Below are 20,759 nucleotides of genomic sequence, written 5' to 3' on the forward strand. Positions count from 1 at the left end.
GCCATGGTGCTGGCCTCCCCCCGCGCCGGGCCCGCCGTGCTGCACACGGTACGTACTGTGGCCTCCTCCTGTATACAGTGCAGGTGTCACTAGTGGACATGGAGGACGACAGCCCGCCGCCCGCCAGCACGCAGCGCGCGCCCGAGCAGGTGTCCGAGCTCGGCGCCATGGTGCTGGCCTCCCCCCGCGCCGGGCCCGCCGTGCTGCACACGGTACGTACTGTGGCCTCCTCCTGTATACAGTGCAGGTGTCACTAGTGGACATGGAGGACGACAGCCCGCCGCCCGCCAGCACGCAGCGCGCGCCCGAGCAGGTGTCCGAGCTCGGCGCCATGGTGCTGGCCTCCCCCCGCGCCGGGCCCGCCGTGCTGCACACGGTACGTACTGTGGCCTCCTCCTGTATACAGTGCAGGTGTCACTAGTGGACATGGAGGACGACAGCCCGCCGCCCGCCAGCACGCAGCGCGCGCCCGAGCAGGTGTCCGAGCTCGGCGCCATGGTGCTGGCCTCCCCCCGCGCCGGGCCCGCCGTGCTGCACACGGTACGTACTGTGGCCTCCTCCTGTATACAGTGCAGGTGTCACTAGTGGACATGGAGGACGACAGCCCGCCGCCCGCCAGCACGCAGCGCGCGCCCGAGCAGGTGTCCGAGCTCGGCGCCATGGTGCTGGCCTCCCCCCGCGCCGGGCCCGCCGTGCTGCACACGGTACGTACTGTGGCCTCCTCCTGTATACAGTGCAGGTGTCACTAGTGGACATGGAGGACGACAGCCCGCCGCCCGCCAGCACGCAGCGCGCGCCCGAGCAGGTGTCCGAGCTCGGCGCCATGGTGCTGGCCTCCCCCCGCGCCGGGCCCGCCGTGCTGCACACGGTACGTACTGTGGCCTCCTCCTGTATACAGTGCAGGTGTCACTAGTGGACATGGAGGACGACAGCCCGCCGCCCGCCAGCACGCAGCGCGCGCCCGAGCAGGTGTCCGAGCTCGGCGCCATGGTGCTGGCCTCCCCCCGCGCCGGGCCCGCCGTGCTGCACACGGTACGTACTGTGGCCTCCTCCTGTATACAGTGCAGGTGTCACTAGTGGACATGGAGGACGACAGCCCGCCGCCCGCCAGCACGCAGCGCGCGCCCGAGCAGGTGTCCGAGCTCGGCGCCATGGTGCTGGCCTCCCCCCGCGCCGGGCCCGCCGTGCTGCACACGGTACGTACTGTGGCCTCCTATACTTATTAAAAAAAAAAGTTAGAGAACCAATAATGACTAACTATATCGCGACAAAGTTTCAACCGTCGCTCGATCACGTGACGTGATTCACGTCATCCCGTTTAAATTGTAAGGAAACATCGATGAGTTCTGTATAAAAAAAGATCGTCATCAAATATTACAAATGAAAAGAATAATATTAAATATTGGCTCCAATTGCAACAAGGAACAAGCTGAAGATAAGTGTTGCCGTTTCCGAACCGTAGCACAATACTGAGCATGAGCCTTTTTGCTGACACGCTTAGCTTTAAAAGTTAATAATGTATTTGTTTGTAGTTTATTGCGGAATGTAATGAACAAGCAGTTTTGTGTGTACGTCAGGTGCTCCGCGCGCTAACGTGGCCGGACTCGACGTCGTCGCTGCGCGCCACGGCGCTGGCGTGGCCGGCGCTGCGCGCGGCGCTGGACGCGGGGCTGGTGGGCGACGCCGAGGCCAGCGGCGCGCTGGCCGCCGTGCTGCAGGCGCTGCGCGCGCACGGCCAGCACGACGCCAACCAGGCCGCGCTGCTCGCGCTCGCCGTGCAGGTATCTGTTTCTGACGTTCGGCCAATCCACCTACAGGGCGTTTTTTGAACAACTAGACATATTGTGCGAGGTGATTATACCACGTGTCCCAAAATTGAACGATAAGCTGGCATCAGAAGATGGACCTGCTCATGACTACTCGAGGAAAAATAATAAAAAAATATATCTCAATTTATTATAGAATTACAAGAAAAAATAAAAGTCGACAGCCCTACAATTCCTTCCAATTCCCTATGTCTACAATATTTAATTAAAAAAAAATTGTTATGTTTCCTCGAGAAGTCATGAGCAGGTCCATCTTCTGGTGCCAGCTTTTCGTTGAATTTTGGGACACGTTGTATAAGCCATACTGAACAACTTTTTCTATGGGACCAACTCTAAAATTACAAAAATTTTTTTGGCTGTTTCATACATTTTAGTAGAGTGGATATCGATTTTCTATGGGAAGGCCAAATTTTTTTTTGGGAGTCTGGCTTGGTCCCATAGAAAAAGTTATTCAGTATGGCATTTAAAGTAGCAATTAAAGTTAAAATGCATAACGGTAGGAGGCGTTATTCCGCCGTTTACAAGTCGGACATCCAAAACTGTTTTAATGAGGCCGTTGGTTTGATCCCGGTGCTCTGCAACAGTCCGAAACGCCCGGTCTGAAATCTGTTTGTGTGGCAGGCGTACGAGACGCTGCGGCCGCGGTTCCCGCACGTGGCGGGCGTGCTGCGCGCCATCCCCGACGTGGACGCGCACGACCTGCGCCGCCTCGACGAGAAGCTCGCGCCCGGCAACGCCAAGCAGAACAAGATCGACAAGACCAAGCGCGACCTCTTCAAGAAGATCACGGCTAGGGTGAGTATTGCTCGATCGGACGAAACATAATTAATTTTCTCAATTTTTGTCACTACATCTTCATTCAGGCCACAAGCGAGCGAAATGACCTCTAATAATAGTAATAAAAGTGATCGATCAAGTTCGCTTCACCTTCAACTGTAGTCGTATAAATAAACGGTCGTATCGTGTGATCGCAGCTGATCGGGCGCAACGTGGGGCAGCTGTTCAAGAAGGAGGTGTACATCCTGGACCTGCCGCACATGAGCAGCGCGCGCCGCGAGCCGCCGCGCAGCGCGCTGGACGCGCCGGGCGGCGCCGGCCTGCCCGGCCTCTTCGCGCCCGCGCCCGCGCCCACCTAGCGCCGGGAACCGAGCCCCGCCCGCCGGCCACACCGACGCCCGGGCGACGCGAGAGAGAGACCTGCGACCGTGAGGGCTCATTTAGACGATGCGAGAACTCGCATGCGAGTTTCATTAGATTGCGGTTTGTGATCGGTCGGTTGAATTGGACGTAACCGACAGTCCGCAATGTAACTAAAATCGCATGCGAGTTCGCACGCCGTCTAAATCGGCTCCGACTGTTTGAATGAGAGATTCTCCGACCCCGGTCGTCAGTTTGGTTTGCGGATATAGCTACCCCGGAGCGGCATAATTTATTTCGATTTTCGGGGGTTCGCCGCGCGTAATATGGATCTTATGTTATACTCGTAGCTTTTTCTGTAGTGATCGTCGACGCGTTATACAGAGATGGTGAAACGTTATCGGAAAGTTGTGATACACTGTTGGCCGGCCCGACCGTTTGTACATCTCTGAGGACTTTACTGGCTAGCGGACGGTAATTATTTTGAAATTGATTAGAAGAATCCGGCTATACGATAGGAGCATATTCTATGAATTTAGTTGTACTTTGCTTGTGGTATAAAAATTCAACAAAATCTAGGTTTGTCACGTGTGAGACTAGAATCATAATTTTATATACCTAAACATATTCAAAGCCGTAGCGGTGGCACGCAGTTATTTTACTTTATTTCTTCTATTCTACTTTGATTGTAAAAAAAGTGATGTTCCTAAACAGTGACTGATCGTGATCACGTAAGGTGTATTGTGATTTTTAATGCCACTTGCCAATAATTTTGCACAAGAGTGACAAACTTTCATCCTTACTTTTCCTGCGGGCGAAAGATGAATACAGTTACACTATTGTATACTGTTTATGTGTAAAATCAAAAGACACATTTGACGTACTTATGACAAATGGGTCACCTGTTTATAATTTTAATTTACTGATGACTATTGATGTAAATAAATATAACTGAATTTTGAATCAGTAATGAACTAATCAATTATTTGAATGTAACTTAGACTATGAGGCAGACTTAAGCAGAGTGCTCAATAAACTCTTTCAGAGTCGATTGAGCAGAGTCAATAATGAACTCAACTGTAGACAATGTACAAATTCCATGGGCCTGGGCCGTGAACAGAGGGCCGTGCCATGAGTCGCAAGGGGATCCAAGGTCCATCTTGACCTCTTTTTTAGAACATTATAGTAAGTATAACCTCCGAGGGCCCAGCCATATAAATGGAACATCCAAAATTAGGTAGTGAAATTTGTTTATTTTGTGATGTTTTAAAATGGAACCATATAAAACAAATGCAATTCTGTTCCAATTGAAAATAAGTCGAATTTCATTGAACAATATACGTATGTACTATACTACTACTACTCCGTTGGCTCAGCAACCCAAAATGAGACTTGGCCTCCGGCACAAGACAGTGCCACTTTTCTCGGTGCGACCTCTCGCCAAGTACGTATGTACTATAGCTATAGTATTTTTCAAAGAAGAAGAGTACGATGATAGCTATGTCATCTCCATACAATTCATAACAATCATAACGTAAAATACGAATGTCGCAAAATTGTATTAAATTGATATCTTAGCGGAAGCAGTTATAAAGTTGACCCAAAATTTTTTTATTAAGCTATGAGCTTCATCACATATGTTCCTTGAGTAATTCTAAGCATTTCAAGCCTGGGAGCCAATAAGAAATGTGTGTCTACTCGGATTTGTAATGGATTCAAACTTTCAACACCTTTTTAACCCTGTTAGGGGATGAATTTTACAAAACGCTGAAATTACTTTTCCTGTCTTTTAATAATATCCCCAAATACAAAGATTCAAGTCCCGCGTTCGAAAATTTTTTTGATATCCATACAAACTTTCAACCCCTTTTTCACCACCTTAGGGGATGAATTTTCAAAAACGCTGAAATTAGTTTTCTTTTATTTTAATAATATATCGTTTTACGAAGTTTCAAATTCCTAGCTTAAAATAAGACTTGAACCCCATACAAACTTTCATCCCCTTTTTAACCCCCTTAGGGGTTGAATTTCTCAAAATCGCTTCTTATCTCTTGTACACTTTATAAATGTAATCTAGTGTGCAAATTTCAACTTTCTATCATTTGTAGTTTCGGCTCCGGGTAGCAAAAATCTCCAACCAAATTTTTCACCTTTTTACGTTTTTCTTGTAAAATTACTATGAAACTGAAAAAAAACAAATATCAGCAATGAATTCTACGTCTTTGGTTTATACGAAAATGATACCAAACTTGCCCTAGTATCCACCAAGATCAGAATAGATTTTTTTTAAAGATGACGGGTGGCGGCCGTCTTTGTATGGCTTTTGATTACGTGGCTTGACAATCTTATTTTTAAATAAAATAAAAATACTGTCAGTTCAGTCTTCCTAATTCTAAATATGTATAGCTAAATATAATGCTCTGAAGGTTCTTCGTTCATATATCTATCTACATTTAGGTTATATTTATATTGTAATAATAGGTGTCATAATTTGCCTCATCTGCCTGTGACAAGACTGTTATAACGGATGTATAATTTAAAATTTTGATACGTGTTTGATTGCATCGTGTAGCCGGTTGTGAATATTAGCCATATCGTACTCGTACTCAGCTCCTACTTGTACTCGCAATGTTAAAACATTCTAATGTGAATAACCATTTATATGTTAATAATTAAATTATGTTATGAAATGATTCATTTATTTTTATTTTTAACTCAAACCAACGTATATCGACCTCCTAAAGGATTAAGCGCCACTAACTCGGGTTGACCAGTTAAAGCTGGACTTACCATTTGACACTGGATTAACCCCGGGCTAGGGGGATGATGCCAGTGGCCCTAAAAGTATTGTAATGAATTTTCTTTGTTGTGTATATACACGGTGTAACATGAGTAAACCGAATAATTTTAACAGCGTATTCCTGATCATATTTAGAGACAAAAATATCCTATAGACTTTTTTTAAATTCGCCTAGTTTCAGAGATATTATTAATAAAAAAAAAACAAGTTTTTATTGATACATAGTGTAAAAGGCCTTTTTGATGGTGATGTAGCTGCTATGAGACGTAGTCTAAATATCCGATAGATGTCAAAAAGTGACAAGCAACACTGCAAAAAGTAGGTTCTACGAAAAAAGAAATTAAAAATCAATTTTAAGTGACAGGTTTACCAATAACATTTATTTTTTATGTACATTAAAAAAAATGAAAAAACAAAACAAAAATAATTTTTTTTTTGGCGAAATTGACCTAAACTCATTACATTTTTTACTTCTTTTGACTTCAGAAATGCGTGATTAAAATTATTCGGTTTCCTCATGTTACACCGTGTATATGTCAAAAATTAATCCGTCTTTTATGGCATGCGCCGGATACGGATTGTGATAGCAAAACAAACGCGTAACAGTAATAAATAAATAATTTATTTATCGTAAGTATAAAGCAGTGTGGTGCCGAGGTCCAGGCTGGCGCCGTTGAGCGCGAGCCGCACCCGGCCGGCGGCGGGCTCGACGCGCAGCACGCCGGCGTCCAGCGCGGCGCAGCGGCTCTGCAGGTCGCCGGCCGCCGGGATCCGCCGCGGCCCCAGCACGGGGTCCGTGTAGCGCCACAGCTTCAGACAGCTCGCATCTGCGGAACATTCATTACTGTTGTTTTTCCTCGTAGGTTCACAGCTGGAGTACATTGTATATAGGTACCTATTCAGCGCTAATTACGACAGGTTGTCTTTTTTCTCTACGAAGCATTAATTTCCGCTATAGATATTCGTGCTATATGAGCTATATGATAAGGAGTAATATGAGCCCCAGTTAAATATTTGTTTTATTGTTTTTAGTATTTGTTGTTATAGCGACAACAGAAATACATCATCTGTGAAAATTTCAACTGCCTAGCTATCATGGTTTATGGCATACAGCCTGATGACAGACAGACTGACATCAAAGTCTTATTAACAGGGTCCCATTTTTACCCTTTCGGAACTTATGTACGAAATATCATTTGATATTTACCAGTCGCTTTTCGGTGAAGGAAAACAACGTGAGGAAACCGAATTAATCCCAATAAGGCCTAGTTTACCCTCTGAGTTGGAAGGTCAGATGGCAGTCGCTTTCGTAAAAACTAGTGCCTACGTCGAATCATGGGATTAGTTGTCAAGCGGACCCCAGGCTCTCATGAGCCGTGGCGAAATGCCGGGATAACGCGAGGAAGAAGGGTACGGTATCCTAAAAAGTCCGCGTCCCTAACCTTTGATAGCCTTGACTTCCTTGACGATCTTCGCCTTGATCTTGTCAACGGTGTCCTGGTCCGCCAGCGCCACGCGCACGGTGAACAGCCCGCTCATGGGCTCCGGGTTGACGACGGCCACGGGCACGGCGGGCGCGGCGCTGAACGAGATGTGCGGCAGCCCCGGCGCGCAGTCCTCGCGCGTCTTCTCGGGCGCTCCGGGATCCTCTGTGTACTTTACTTCTAGATTATCCAGCTGGAAAACAAACGATATAATACACTAGAGATTACGGATTCATTTTCGAATTCGAGGGTCAAATGTATTCGAAGATGGCAGACTACTTCCGCCGCGTTGTTTCGTACTACGACTACTACTATTGATGCTGATTGTATTTAACACTATATTTTGCCCGCGACTTCGTCTGCGTGGAATTAGTACGTATACACTAGTATACAGCAGCTAAAGTAGATATAGCGCCTGGATAATGCGAATAGCAATCATTAAATTCGCGCATTGCTTACTTCAATTATTAGGCAATTCATTAACTCTAATTTCACGCTCCTTTGCACTCTCTTCAGAGATGAGTTCCGACATAAAAACTATCCTTCTCCGGGACTACTGACTATCTCTATACCAAATTTCAACTAAATCGGTTCAGCGTGAAGAGCTGACAGACAGACACACTTTCGCCTTTATAATATTAATAAAGTATGGATTTTCATGGGTCGCGAGTGTTAAGTCGTTAGGATGAGACATACATCTAAAGTGTTGAGCAGATACTGCCGGTTGTCCTTCAGCACGGCCATCTCGTCGAAGGGCAGGCCGACGGTGAGCGCGTCGAGGCCGATCCGCTCCACGTGCTCGCGGGTCATCTGCACGAACGGCATCACCCGCTTCGAGTACTTCTTCAGGTCCGGCACGGCGCCGAGCTTGCTCGAGATCACCTTGAAGTCGTTAGGATGAGACTTACATCTAAAGTGTTGAGCAGATACTGCCGGTTGTCCTTGAGCACGGCCATCTCGTCGAAGGGCAGGCCGACGGAGAGCGCGTCGAGGCCGATGCGCTCCACGTGCTCGCGGGTCATCTGCACGAACGGCATCACCCGCTTCGAGTACTTCTTCAGGTCCGGCACGGCGCCGAGCTTACTCGAGATCACCTTGTTGTCGGGGAGGCCTGAGGGCTAAGGAGAATCTAACACAGTGAGATTAACAGGTTCTTGGTGGCGATGTTTCAGGGCCCTTTCCCACGGAGGTCCAGTTCAGCGGGAGCGGATTTTTACTAAATCCTGCAAAAATCATTCTTGTTTGACTCCCGAGCTAGTGGATCCTGGTTTTTGCGGTAGAGCAACTGCTCTGCTACCAGCACTACATTTAGCAAAAGAGGGTAGGTATACAGGAAGCTAATGGAAACACTCCCATTAGATTAAACTATACATGTAATTAAACTGGATCCTGTGGCAAACATGAACAGCAAAATTCGACTAGATCGGTTTTTGCTTGATCCCATCCTGCACATTGGATGCTCGTGTGTACGTTAGTATATAAATATAAACATACACTACTAAACGGGATCCTGCAGAAAGCCGTACCTACAAAAAGCGAGATGATCCTGTGGGAAAGGGCTCTAATACCACTAATCGAGATAATGTTTTCCCACAAACTAAGGATGTATACAATCTGTGCCCTAACATAAGTATCCACTTTCCTATTATAACTATTATGGCGACTTGGATACTTAAGTTGGGGCACTTAGTGTACAAATGCATAGCCAGGATAACGCAATAGCTCGTATGTCATTACAAAATTGAGAACTCACCCCATACAGCTCCTTCAGCGTGGTGAGGATGATGTGCTGCCACCGCGGATACTCCTTGGCGACCCATATGACGGCGGTGTCCGGTTTCCGCTCAGGTTTGGCCACCTCGCCTTTCTTTGGCTTCTTGGCGGCGCAGTGGTTCTTCAGGTAGACTCGGAACGAGTGCGTCGCCTCCATGAGGTAGTTGCTCGCCTTCACGGCCGCCTCGTCCACGTCGCCGGCGACCGGCCAGCGAGCGTGCAGGATGCTGGTTTTCTGTTAAAATATTGTGTTCTTATGTAACGGTAACTAAAAAAGGTGCATCGATAAAAATGTAGATAACTTCATTTTTGTCCTACAGGTACACAGATAGTTTACAACCTGAAAAAGCAGAATATTTTGGATCCCGGAACTCAGCACTTAGGATAAAGTACGTGTTAGTAAGTAGGTACGCAAATTTGTGAACAGAGGTTGTAATGTATATTGCTATTTTAATGAAAAGTGAAGTCTAAGACCTAGTCACATCAACCTATGCCATGTCGAAACTCCGTACAACTTCGATAACATCTACCTGCTTTTTATACATTTTGCACTTAGGTACTTGTGTACCAGTTATTACTATACCTACCTCGTGAGTAGATATTTGTCATTTTACCAAAAAGCATTAAACAGTGGAAGTCACAGCCGACAGCCGTGAGATAATAAAACTGTAGATTATCTTCTCATGGAACGGCGGTGTCATACCAAAAGGCAGAGACTCACGTGCCCCAGCAGCCGCCACACGTGCTCGGCGACGTGCGGACACACGGGCAGTGTTGCCAACTCGGATTTTGAAAAAATGCTAGACTAATGTTTAGATTATGCCAAAATTATGCCAAAGATTTTTGAAACCCTATGCTAAAAAAATAATTTGGCCAAGTCCGAGATAGCTCGAGACATTTAGTGTTCCGTACGGCTACCATCAGTTTGGCATTGACATAAACGATATCGTGAACGTAATTTACTTCCTATAGGTATATCTCTTTCGCACTAATATGTCAGTACGAGCGAGATACATAGAAAGTAAATTACGTTCACGCCCACGGTAGCGTTTATGTCAATGCCAAACTGATGGTAGCCGTACCGCTCGCATCGTTACATTTTACAGAGGTTGTTTGCCTGTTTTTAGGATACCGTATTCAACTACACACACAGAACAATAGTACAAAGTGTCTAAGTGCGAAGGCCGAAGGCCGAGCTTTAGCAAAATGTCATCGCTTTAGCACAGAGCAATAGTACAAGTGTCTAAATGTGAAGGCCAAAGGCCGACCTCCGCGTAGCCCGAAGGCCCGAAGCGTCCAGGATGTCAGTGCTTTAACACAGAACAATAGTACAAGTGTCTAAATGCGAAAGCCGAAGGTCGAGCTCCGCGTAGGGCCGAAGGCCCGAAGCTTCCAGGATGTTAGTACTTAAACACAGAACAATAGTATAAGTATCTAAAGGCGAAGGCTGAAGGCCGAGCTCCGCGTTATGTGTTTAACCACTGACATCTTGCAGGCTTCGGGCCTTCGGCCCTACGCGGAGCTCGGCCTCCGGCCTTCGCATTTAGATACTTGTATTAATTACCTGTGTTTAGAACTGACCTCCTGGATGCTTCGGACTTTCGGCCCAATGCGACTTCAGCCTTTGGATCTTGCGACTTAGACACTTGTACTTAAAAATACTTGGAAAAGTTACGGGAGGCGCGCGTCTGTCGGACGCTTCGGATCTTCGAATCGCTCCTTCGGCCTTTGCATTTAGTTAGATTCTTGTACTATTGCTTTGTGTTTGAATACCGAAGTCGAGCATCTCGCGAATGCTTGATGTATTATAATAATTTAGAGTAAGGCCAAGCGCGCACCACGATTTTTTGTCCTGCGATAATTTTGTCGCAGAAATGCAACGTATGTGTTTATATGTTAGTGCGCGCATATGCGACAAAAAAATCGCAGCGATTTTAAAATTGTGATTTATCACATTTTTCCGCGATTGTTCGAGACGCGATTGTCGCAAAGTGAATTGCAGCATGCGGAGTTGTATGGCCCCGCGCGCACTATAATAATAAAATCGCACCCCGGCCGGACCTCAGTCGGCATTTCGCTCTCCAAACCCCAACATCTCGGCACCTGCATCTCCAATGGAGTCTCAAAATGAGACGCTAGATGTTGACCATTCAATTATTGAAATAGACGGGGATCACCTTTGTGTTATAAATGCTCAAAGTCATACAGCAATCGCATATTAAAGACACGTTTCATGACAAGCGACTGGTACGAAATCCATGTTGAGAATGAACAAATCGTCGACTTTTTCATCGCAGTGCGCGCAGTGAATTTTCTGCGATACTTATATTACAGCGCGATTCTAAAATCGTGTCGCAAAAATTAATATCGTAATATCGTGCGCGCTCGGCCTATAATACCTTAAATGTATACTCCTTCAATTTGAATTTAGAACTCATTATTATTTTTTATTTGATTTTGTTTCTAGTTCTATGCCATATATATAGACTTTAATATTATTTAGAACTGCTAAAAAAGAAGATCGGCTTACTTTAAATATTTCGTCAATTTTACCTTTGTTTCTAAAAACTGTGATATTTAACTGTCATATACTATTAATGTCTTCCAAAATTATTTTCTCGTAACAGGAGGGGCTACCGCGAAAACCGAAATTCGCAATTTGCGGGGATTTTCTCTTTTACTCCAATGAAGGCGTAATTAGAGTGACAGAGAAAAATGCTCGCAATTTGCGAACTTCTATTTTCGCGGTTATAGCTCTGAATCTTGTTGCTCACCTTTCCGTTCAAAAATATACATAAGTACTGAATATAATTAATAGATATTATAATTATACAATTAATACAGAAATGTAATGGTACTTAATGAAAAGGAATATTGTGTACTTATATTGTTTCGACGAATCAGATACTCAATAAAATCTATACATGAGGCCAAAGCTGTTCATAAATATTAAATGACTTTATTATCTCTATACGCCTTACTAACTCTATGTGTCCTATTGTGGAAAAAAAAAAACACAACGACAGTCAAGAACGGAATTCTTAATTTGAAGTTTTCAGATTTTTGAGATGCCTAGTCCATTGGTTGGAAAGCCCGTTCGAAATTGAAACTTATTTGCAATATAATAAGGTCGTATCTTGTAGATCTCTCTCATACTTATAGTAGGCTATTGAGATAAAATTAAATATCCCACAAAAATAAGCAAGCAGAATTAAACTTTGTGTCAAAGACATAAGTCATAAATTTCAATGCCAAAGTTTTAACTAAGGATGTTTCTCGCCTAATATGAATTGACCAGTGTAAGCATCAGTTAGCTAGCCCTAAGCAACCAAAGGTCAAGCTGCAGTTGAAAAACTAATAAAGATAAAGTTAAGCTGATAATTTTCCCGCCGTCTCCATGCTTCTTTAAGTTGGGTATTGACTGGTCAGCTGCCTGTTAGCTATAGTTTTCACGAAAATCGCCAGGACAGAGGTGAAAATTTTTGTATGAAAACTTGCAACTTTAAATGCATTTTTTGACGAAACTATTGCAGTCTAAAATGAAGTCAAAATCAGTCCATCGACTCAATTTTTTGCAAGCTTTCTAATGGTACCCCACACGATTCTTACAAATGAAAAAAGTTTCAGCCTACCCCTCTCAACCCCCTAAATTTCCCCCTTTAATAAGAAATAAGCAGTTTTGACTTATTTACAATATGAGTGGTGGTAATTGCTATAACTGTTCCAAATTTTAGGTATCTATGTCAAACGGTCTCTGAGAAAAACGTATTTAACTGATTTGCAAGACCGAAGTGATCCCATAAGTGTTCCGTAAACAAAGTTTTGTACGGAACACTAAAAATATGCCAGATGCTAAATGGAAAATTTTGGTGCCAAAGCGAGTGAAAATATGCCAGATCTGGCATCATTTATGCCAAGTTGGCAACACTGCACACGGGCGCGAGCAGCAGCACCTGCGTGTCGACGTAGCGCGTGACCAGAGGGCCTACCGCGAACCACGTTCGACGTGTTGCCTCCCTGTCACACTTACGTGCGAAATTACAAGTATGACAGAGAGGCAACACGTCGAACGTGGTTCGCGGTAGGCCCTCAGCTCCGCGTGCAGGCCGCAGTCCGCGCACAGCTCGCGGTACTTGTCGCGCGCCGTCTGCAGCTCGAACACGCCCGTTTTCAGCGCTTCCTGTGTCCCATACAAAAAAGGCAGCGACTCACGTGCCCCAGCAGCCGCCACATGTGCTCGGCGACGTGCGGACACACGGGCGCTAGCAGCAGCGCCTGCGTGTCGATGTAGCGCGTGACCAGCTCCGCGTGCAGGCCGCAGTCCGCGCACAGCTCGCGGTACTTGTCGCGCGCCGCCTGCAGCTCGAACACGCCCGTTTTCAGCGCTTCCTGTGTCACATACAAAAAAAAAACTATTCTAGAAAGAAATAATATATGTATGTAAATTTTTCATGATGCTCAGTTTCTGCCTATTAGGCGCATTTTATGGTTCTATCTATATATTACGGTACAAGGTCTACATTTTGTCTTGTCTTTGCCATTTTGTTATACCAGGGGTCAGCAAACCGCGGCTCACGAGCCGCATGCGGCTCTTTGAAGGTATAATTGCGGCTCTTTAAGACACTCGTAAGGTTAACCGTTGAGAGTTCTCACATTACTGAAAACAACATTTGCGGCTCTTTGAGCTTCCTAAAACTGATGATTTCTACTGCCGTTGACTCTTCTCAAAAGTTTGCCGACCCCTGTGGGTTATACTACTTACACTATGCAAAAACGCAGGTATGGGCTATCAACGGAAATAACGTGGTAACTGACCTTGAACAACATCTTGTCGTAGCTTTCATCGGTCTGCTTAATTTTAGTGTTCATCTCGCTTATAAACACTTTATCGTGGAAATTGTATTCCCCTGAAACAATTTAACGTCGAACGTCAAGTCGATAGATATTATTAATAAATAAAGCGGAAGTAAGAATGAACTGTTTTAAAGACATTTTCCTAAATTACTTATGCAGATTTTTTATTTACTTACCTGTCCTCAATGTCGGTTTGGTGGCCATCATTTCCTTCACCCACTCTATGAACGTGTACAGTCTCAAAATGGCCGCATCCGCCGTGCTCTCAACAAAGTTGGCATCCTCTACGGAGTCCCCAGAGTCCGCCAGGGTCAGCCTCATTCCGTCCGCACTAAACTTCTCTATACTCTCCGACAGAGTGAGGAAGTTCCCGTCGCTCTTGGACATCTTGGCGGAGTTGAGCATCAAGTGCCCGTTGGCTCTGATGCCTTTCGGCCACTTGTCCTCCTCGCTCGGCCAGATCGCGCAGTGGTTGTAGATGTAGTATGTTAAGTGGTTTTGGATCAAGTCTTTGCCCGATACTCTTACGTCGACGGGATACCTGAAATACATACAACGGATTAATAAGAGCTTTAAATAAAGTTAACTAGGCACTGAATATTGAGTGTGCAGCATCATAAATACTGAATCTCCGCCTTACAGGCTTCATTCACAATCGAATTTATTTAATTCTAATGACGAAATGAAACGTACATTCCAGTCAGTACCTACTTCGGATAACTTACCAAAAGTTGAAAGAGTGCTTCATCAGATCCAACGACTTTTTCGGTATTTTAGTGTGCTTGGGGAACGGAGCATCCTTAAAGAAGATGTAGTTCCAGACCTCGATGGTCATCTGGTCCGGCGTGATCTGCAGCGCGTTGGGCGCGTCGCCTCGGAACGAGCCCCCCTGCAGGTAGTGCGCCACCGTGTAGTAGGCGTTGTATATCGTCGAGTCAGATAACGACTCGATCAGCCATTGTTGGTCCCACGGCAGTTTTGTACCTAACGAAATGACAAGCATGGGGTTCGTTACTGATGTTTAGGGTAGGGCATTATCAAGAGTTCAAATTGAGTTACTATGGACAGATAGAATATTATGAATTAGGTACATACCCAGTCCATACGTCCTTGAGCAGGCATACTCGTGCAGCCACTTCAGCGTGGCCTGGAAGTTCTTGCGCACTTCATCATGATAGGTGTTGACGCCGGCCAGCGCGCGCTCCGCCTGCGCCTTCCACTCCTCATTCCCGTAGTCCAGGTACCACTGGTCGCACAGAGCCACTACACACTCGTCCCCTGACCGAGATATTATAGTTTTCTCAGGTTCGAAATATACTACAGCGCCTTTCTCCTCTACAAGCTTATTCTGTAGAAGTTTTTTCACATCTTGAATTTTTTGCCCAGCAAACTCTCCGACAAGCAAAATGCCGTCATAGAAACCTTTCAGGTAAACCAACTCTTTTGCCTCAGCAAGCTTGTCTTTGTCGTTTTGACTTTGGATTTTGAGCTTCTCATACATGGTCACGGCTGCTAGGTTTCCGATTTCCGGAATCTCGAGGATCGGCACCGGCTTGAAGGGAAGGACCATTTCGTCTGCGATACCGTATTTTTCCCGGAAAGCGGGTTTTTTCTGAAGGTCGACTAAAGCAGCGTAATCGTCAGGTGAATCTGAAGGCACGCTCGTGACGATGCCGGTACCTTTGTCCTCTTTGATCGTCAACATCGGCAGAGCGTAGATCTTTGGATAACTCGTCAAAGGCGATTTTAGGGCTACGCCAAATAGCTCCTGACCGACTATCTCCTTAAGAACCTGGAATTCTCCGTCCTTCTTCGTGAAGCCCTGGTACGCCATGTTTCTCGCGGCGCGCCGTGTGCACACGAATATCCCGTCCTTGACGGTCTCGAACGCTATGTATTTGATATCGGGATGAACCCAGCAGTTTGTCTGGCCATACATGGTCTCCGGCCGTAGAGTTGCCGCTACTAAGCTAACTTTCTTGCCTTTGAAAGACCTGAGATGATAAAATTTCATAAATATAATACGGTACCAGGCTACGTATATCTCATGAATGCGCGAATGGCCGAGTCACGTGTTTATTCTTTGTTTATATTCTTTTAAGTCTCAAATCGAAAACACACTGTTGATATCGTCAACAGCTATAGCAGCTCGAAATTAAACTTTTGTGAGACATATTTTAAACTGTTTAGACGCCAATGGTTTCACTCACTTGCACGAAGTGCAGCCGCCGCAGTCATTCGAGCCTGAAGGACCCCCGACGGGCCCGAAACATGTCGCCAATAGCGACTAAAAATTCAAGTGAGTGAAACCATTGTCGTCTAAACAGCTAAAAGCTCATATAATTATAGTTATAGAAATATAACATCTGCAATATTTGCATGGAACAAAAAAAGGTTTTTTTAATATAACAATGACTGAAGGGCAGTGGCGGTACTTCCATACAATACAAGCCCAAAAGCCGGGCTTGTCTTAGTTGCCTTACCGAAATTACGTAGTGATAAGATCAATATAGATTATTTTAAAACCGCGCGCCAAAAGAACCCGTATTATTAAATTCAAGTCACAGCTACAGCGCTCCGACCGCGGCGCGTGTTGCAAATTTTTGCCGTGGCGCCTCATCCGCGCGAAAAAAATCAGTCGCAGGTTATGCTCGCACTCGTCGGCTTGCAAACGGGCTTGCTTTTTCGTCCCGCTCTTAAGCGCTCTACAAACCGCCATATAATGAATGTAACTATTTGTTGGCATATATAGCACTTTTGTACGGCGATTTAAGCCAGGCTTTTGGTGTGAAGTTAGCTGCATAAGTTTGCACGAGCGCGAGTTTCATGCGCATTGACTTCAAGTGTATTATTATTTAGTTAAAACAAAAGTTGAATTAGTGAAAGTGGATTTGTTCGTTTGTTGTGGCGTTTATAATTGTTTAATTCGTTAACAATGGATGAAGTTGTTCCTTGTGACGGTATGAAATGCGTCCACGTATTACTCGACGAAGGCAAGGTAAAGTCGTTAAATTAATTTCGTGGAATTCTATCTAGTAATAGTATGCCGTATGCCCTTAGCTCGCCTCGATACGCTAGCAGAATGCATTTGAGTCCGAAGAGTGAAGATTGGACAGTTATTACGAAAACATATCTTTCGGCTTGCCTTACTCCAAAACTCTGGGCACGCCACTGCTGAAGGGAGCATGAGAGTAATTTATATCAGCCATAGCCTTGACGCAAAAACTGTAAGGACACCCTAGAAAATTTTAGTGCTTACTTGAAAACCTCTGGCAGTGGTTCAACCACTTCCATCTTAATTAGCGTGTACTCCTGCGGGCCTGCGCCCTCGCCCGCGCTGCGGTCGTGGTCCATGCACGGCTGCTTGTCCAGCGGCGAGAAGATCGTGTGCCGCTTGCCGTACTTGATCTTGTTGCGTTCGCGCAGGTGGTGGAACTGCCACTGCACGAACGAGTCGAAGAATGGATTCGCGTCCGTCGTGATGAACTTGCGCCGCCAGTCAACCTGTCATGCGACAATGATCACACGTGTAAAATAAGGATTAAATCATCAATCAGTAAAAGTTGTATGTGTGTGTGTGTGTGTGTGTGTGTGAAATGAACTGCTAAAACAATTAAATTTTACTCATAGATTATCTTTTAACATACTCAAGTTAATGTAGTGAAGGAATAGATCCATTTAAAAAAAAAATAACAATGTATTGGTTTCCTATACCAATGAAAATTATTTGATATTTACCAGTCACGTTTCGATGAAGGAAAACATCGTGAGTAAACCGGACTAATCCCAATAAGACCTAGTTTACGCTCTGGGTTGGAAGATCAGCTGGCAGTCGTTTTCGTAAAAAAACTAGTGCCCACGCCAATTCCGGGGATTAGTTGTCAAGTGGACCCCAGGCTCCCATGAGCCTTGGCAAAATGGCGGGATAACGCGAGGAAGAAAAAAAAGGAAGAATGATTACATGTATGCCCATCCTCTTCAGATCATTCACGGCCCGCGGCGGAAAGTAATCCAGCCAGTAATGTTCATCAGCGAACAGCTTGATCTCATCTTCCGGCACCCCTAGACTCCTCATGATTTGCCACTGATACTTGGCAGAACCCGTTTTAGCTACAGCCTTACTTTTTTTTCCTTTACTCTTGTCTTTTGGTACTAAGTCAGTCTCCTCTTTGACTGTGACTTCTTCCTCTTCTGGGAAAACGGGAGGACAGCCGAATAGTTCCATCTCTCTCTTCAGCTTGTCGGCACAAGCTTTGATTGGCATGCCGGTGCAGTGGAAGCCAAAGGGGAATAACACCATTTTTCCTTTCAGTCTGTAATATCTTGTTGCAAACTGTTTAAATAAACAAAAAAAAGGGTTATCACCTTTATGCAGAACGTGTTTTTATTTAAAACCCTAAACATAAATCATATCAAACTTACAATAAAGAGCAACTCAAAATTTTTAAAAAGTATGTGTTATAGTTAACATCATAATGCAAAATAGCCAATAGTTACTAAATGACATAGCATGTGTATTGTGTAGGTTATAGAATAAATAAATAATTTAAGTACATGAACTATGCAGTGTTCAGTGACTGTAAATATTCAGAGTAAATTGAAGTGGCATCTATCCTGTGGAAAAGGCATGTGTATATTGACATGTCACATGTGGGTAGATATGACAATCTGTGGGTACCTCCAGTTTGCTCTAAATGCAAGCCAGCATACATATATCCACTGCCTTAAAAGACTTTTTTTACTAACTGTATGAATGACTTTGTGTAATATACACCGTGTTTTTTTGATTTCCGTTAATTTCAAGGGTGCATTCCTGAGCTTAAATTAAGTAACTTTCTCAAAGACACCGATGTTCTAATTAACTCCATTTCGGAGATAGTCAATAATTATTTTTTTTCCTATAAGGCCTCTACAAGCGTGTACACTTGCCTTAGGGCTGGTTTACATATTGGTTAGTGTTAAGAATGAGTTCATACATTTGCTAATAAACTTAAGTACAATCTCGGTCGATCGATGTTCAAAATGACATTGATATGTCACAGATTTCAATTGTTTGGTCGAGTTAAATGTAATGCCTGTGTTACAACAATGTTATATGCTACATTTAATTACTTTTTAAACTTAATTTTTTCTTTAAAAAAAAGCAAACAAATATTTTTTTTTTGAAAATTAACTATGCCAATTAGTTCACTTAAACGTTCTTAACCATACCCCGAAGTTAACGGAATTCAATAAAAACACGGTGTATATTAAATAATATTATGGAATTTAAGTATTTTCCTATTTAACAAAAACTACTGTTTTAATACCTAAATATTTGTTATTTTAAGTAAAATGTACTTTTTTCACAAGTATATAAATAATATGAGTATGTTCTTATTTAACAAAAACTACTATTTTAATACCTAAGTATTTGTTATGTTAACTAAAATGTTCTTTTTTCACAAGTATATAAATAATATGAGTATTTATGTAAATAATACAAAGTAGTAATAACAACCCTTTAAATGTTGTTTAACTTAATAAAACCATTTTACCTCACATTTGGAAAGAGAAAAGGTGTGCCCTAAATGCAGTCGGCCATTCATGTATGGGAAGGGGAAGGTGCACATGAACTTCTCATGGGGCCGGCCATCTGTGGGCGCCTCCACCTCAAAGATCTTCTCTGCTTCCCATCTTGCTTGCACCTGATTCTCTATTTCCTGAAGGTATTCTACCTTAAAAGTCCCTTTTCGGTCCAGTGTTGCCTGAAATTATGATATTTTATAAATATTAAATATTTTTTCCTTTTTTTTATTGTGAGCCATGCATTCTGTGATGCAGTCACAGTTGCAATGGTTCAATTCGTGTTGAATGAGAGATCTGGTAGAATTGATAATGCATTAGACCGGCAATCCAAACATGTGGGTTCAAGGCCCACATTGACCAGAGTTGATTATATGATATTTTTTTTATTTCAACCATTAGCACTACAAAAACTGTTCAAGAAAATTAATGGTAATAAGCACCATGGGAAAAATTGTAATTGTAGCAAGTTTTACAGACATAATATTTACTTCTCTTACATCAGATTTTAGATCTAAATCAATAAGCAGAATTTAAAATATCCTCTAGCCCCTCATGCATCAATACTTGCCAAGACAACTTTAATTTTGATTTGTAAAGATTCTAAAATGACTGGAATAGAGACCTTCTAATTAGAGTTCTTATTACTTCTACAATTAATAGTATAACTTGTACACATAACAATAAGGTAGCATTTATTGCATCAAATAAGACTGATTATTTTAAAATTTTATTTAAAACAGTTTTCTGTCAAGTTTCAAACAAAATATGGTACAAATAATATAATTGACATAACCTCTGTTATTAGACCAAAATGTATACAATAGTGAAACATAGATGTGAATTGTGTAATTCTTACCATTTTTACCGTAAATTTTAGGTAGACAAAACTAAGTTTCCTTAAATATTTCACAGAACACACGTTGCGATTTTCTTCGAAAGAACTGTCACCAACGTCAACTTTATTGACGTGTAGTTGACATTGACAAGCAATGTTAATTTTTTTTTTCGTCCATCTGGACAGGCTAAAGCTCTAAGCCATACTGCCTTGTCATAAGTAGTTTTTTTTTGTCTTTTCAGTAAGTTCAAATCCGATAATGTCTTCAGTAAAGCCCCCTCCACACTCGTGCGCGAATCGCGGCGCGAAGCCGCGAACGCAAGTGTGGCGTCGATGTTCGCAAACAGCGAAATCGACTCCACACTCGCGTTCGCGGCTTCGCCCGCGATTCACGCGCATAGTCTGGAGCGGGCTTAAAGTAGCTAACACACTATCGCACCGCACCAAGGTCATTGTGGGACACACCCATAAGTAAGAGGGAG

The 20,759-nt window shown here is 43.8% G+C and overlaps 2 protein-coding genes across 2 annotated transcripts in view; one reads left to right on the forward strand and one right to left on the reverse strand.

Annotated features, from left to right (window-relative positions):
• Nucleotides 1-2,962, forward strand: part of LOC134666654 (exportin-5) — a 34,008-nt gene extending 31,046 nt beyond the window's left edge. Inside the window, exons 20-22 of the mRNA XM_063523880.1 lie at nt 1,578-1,781; nt 2,448-2,621; nt 2,801-2,962. Of these exons, the coding sequence (XP_063379950.1) occupies nt 1,578-1,781; nt 2,448-2,621; nt 2,801-2,962 (540 nt within the window). The remainder of the gene's footprint in view (nt 1-1,577; nt 1,782-2,447; nt 2,622-2,800) is intronic.
• A 3,422-nt stretch (nt 2,963-6,384) lies between these two features.
• On the reverse strand, nt 6,385-20,401 carry LOC134666659 (leucine--tRNA ligase, cytoplasmic). The gene is made up of 13 exons (XM_063523885.1): nt 20,299-20,401; nt 19,412-19,621; nt 17,836-18,207; nt 17,134-17,378; nt 14,970-15,868; nt 14,600-14,858; nt 14,051-14,415; nt 13,836-13,927; nt 13,233-13,409; nt 9,001-9,255; nt 8,156-8,365; nt 7,206-7,440; nt 6,385-6,590 (listed from the first exon to the last, which is right to left on the reverse strand). The coding sequence occupies exons 1-13, from the start codon at nt 20,299-20,301 to the stop codon at nt 6,385-6,387; spliced, it is 3,528 nt and encodes a 1,175-aa protein (XP_063379955.1). The 5' UTR covers nt 20,302-20,401.
• Nucleotides 20,402-20,759: the final 358 nt, after the last annotated feature.

Source organism: Cydia fagiglandana, chromosome 8 (assembly GCF_963556715.1).
Source record: "Cydia fagiglandana chromosome 8, ilCydFagi1.1, whole genome shotgun sequence".
Lineage (NCBI taxonomy): Eukaryota > Metazoa > Arthropoda > Insecta > Lepidoptera > Tortricidae > Cydia > Cydia fagiglandana.

Excerpts from the sequence above, each read along its gene's own strand:
- LOC134666659 (XM_063523885.1), bottom strand. Across the intron at positions 15,869-17,133 it reads CCACTGCCAGAGGTTTTCAA|GTCTTTCAAAGGCAAGAAAG; the intron begins GTAAGCACTAAA and ends TTATCATCTCAG. Across the intron at positions 14,859-14,969 it reads CTCAAGGACGTATGGACTGG|GTACAAAACTGCCGTGGGAC; the intron begins GTATGTACCTAA and ends TCATTTCGTTAG.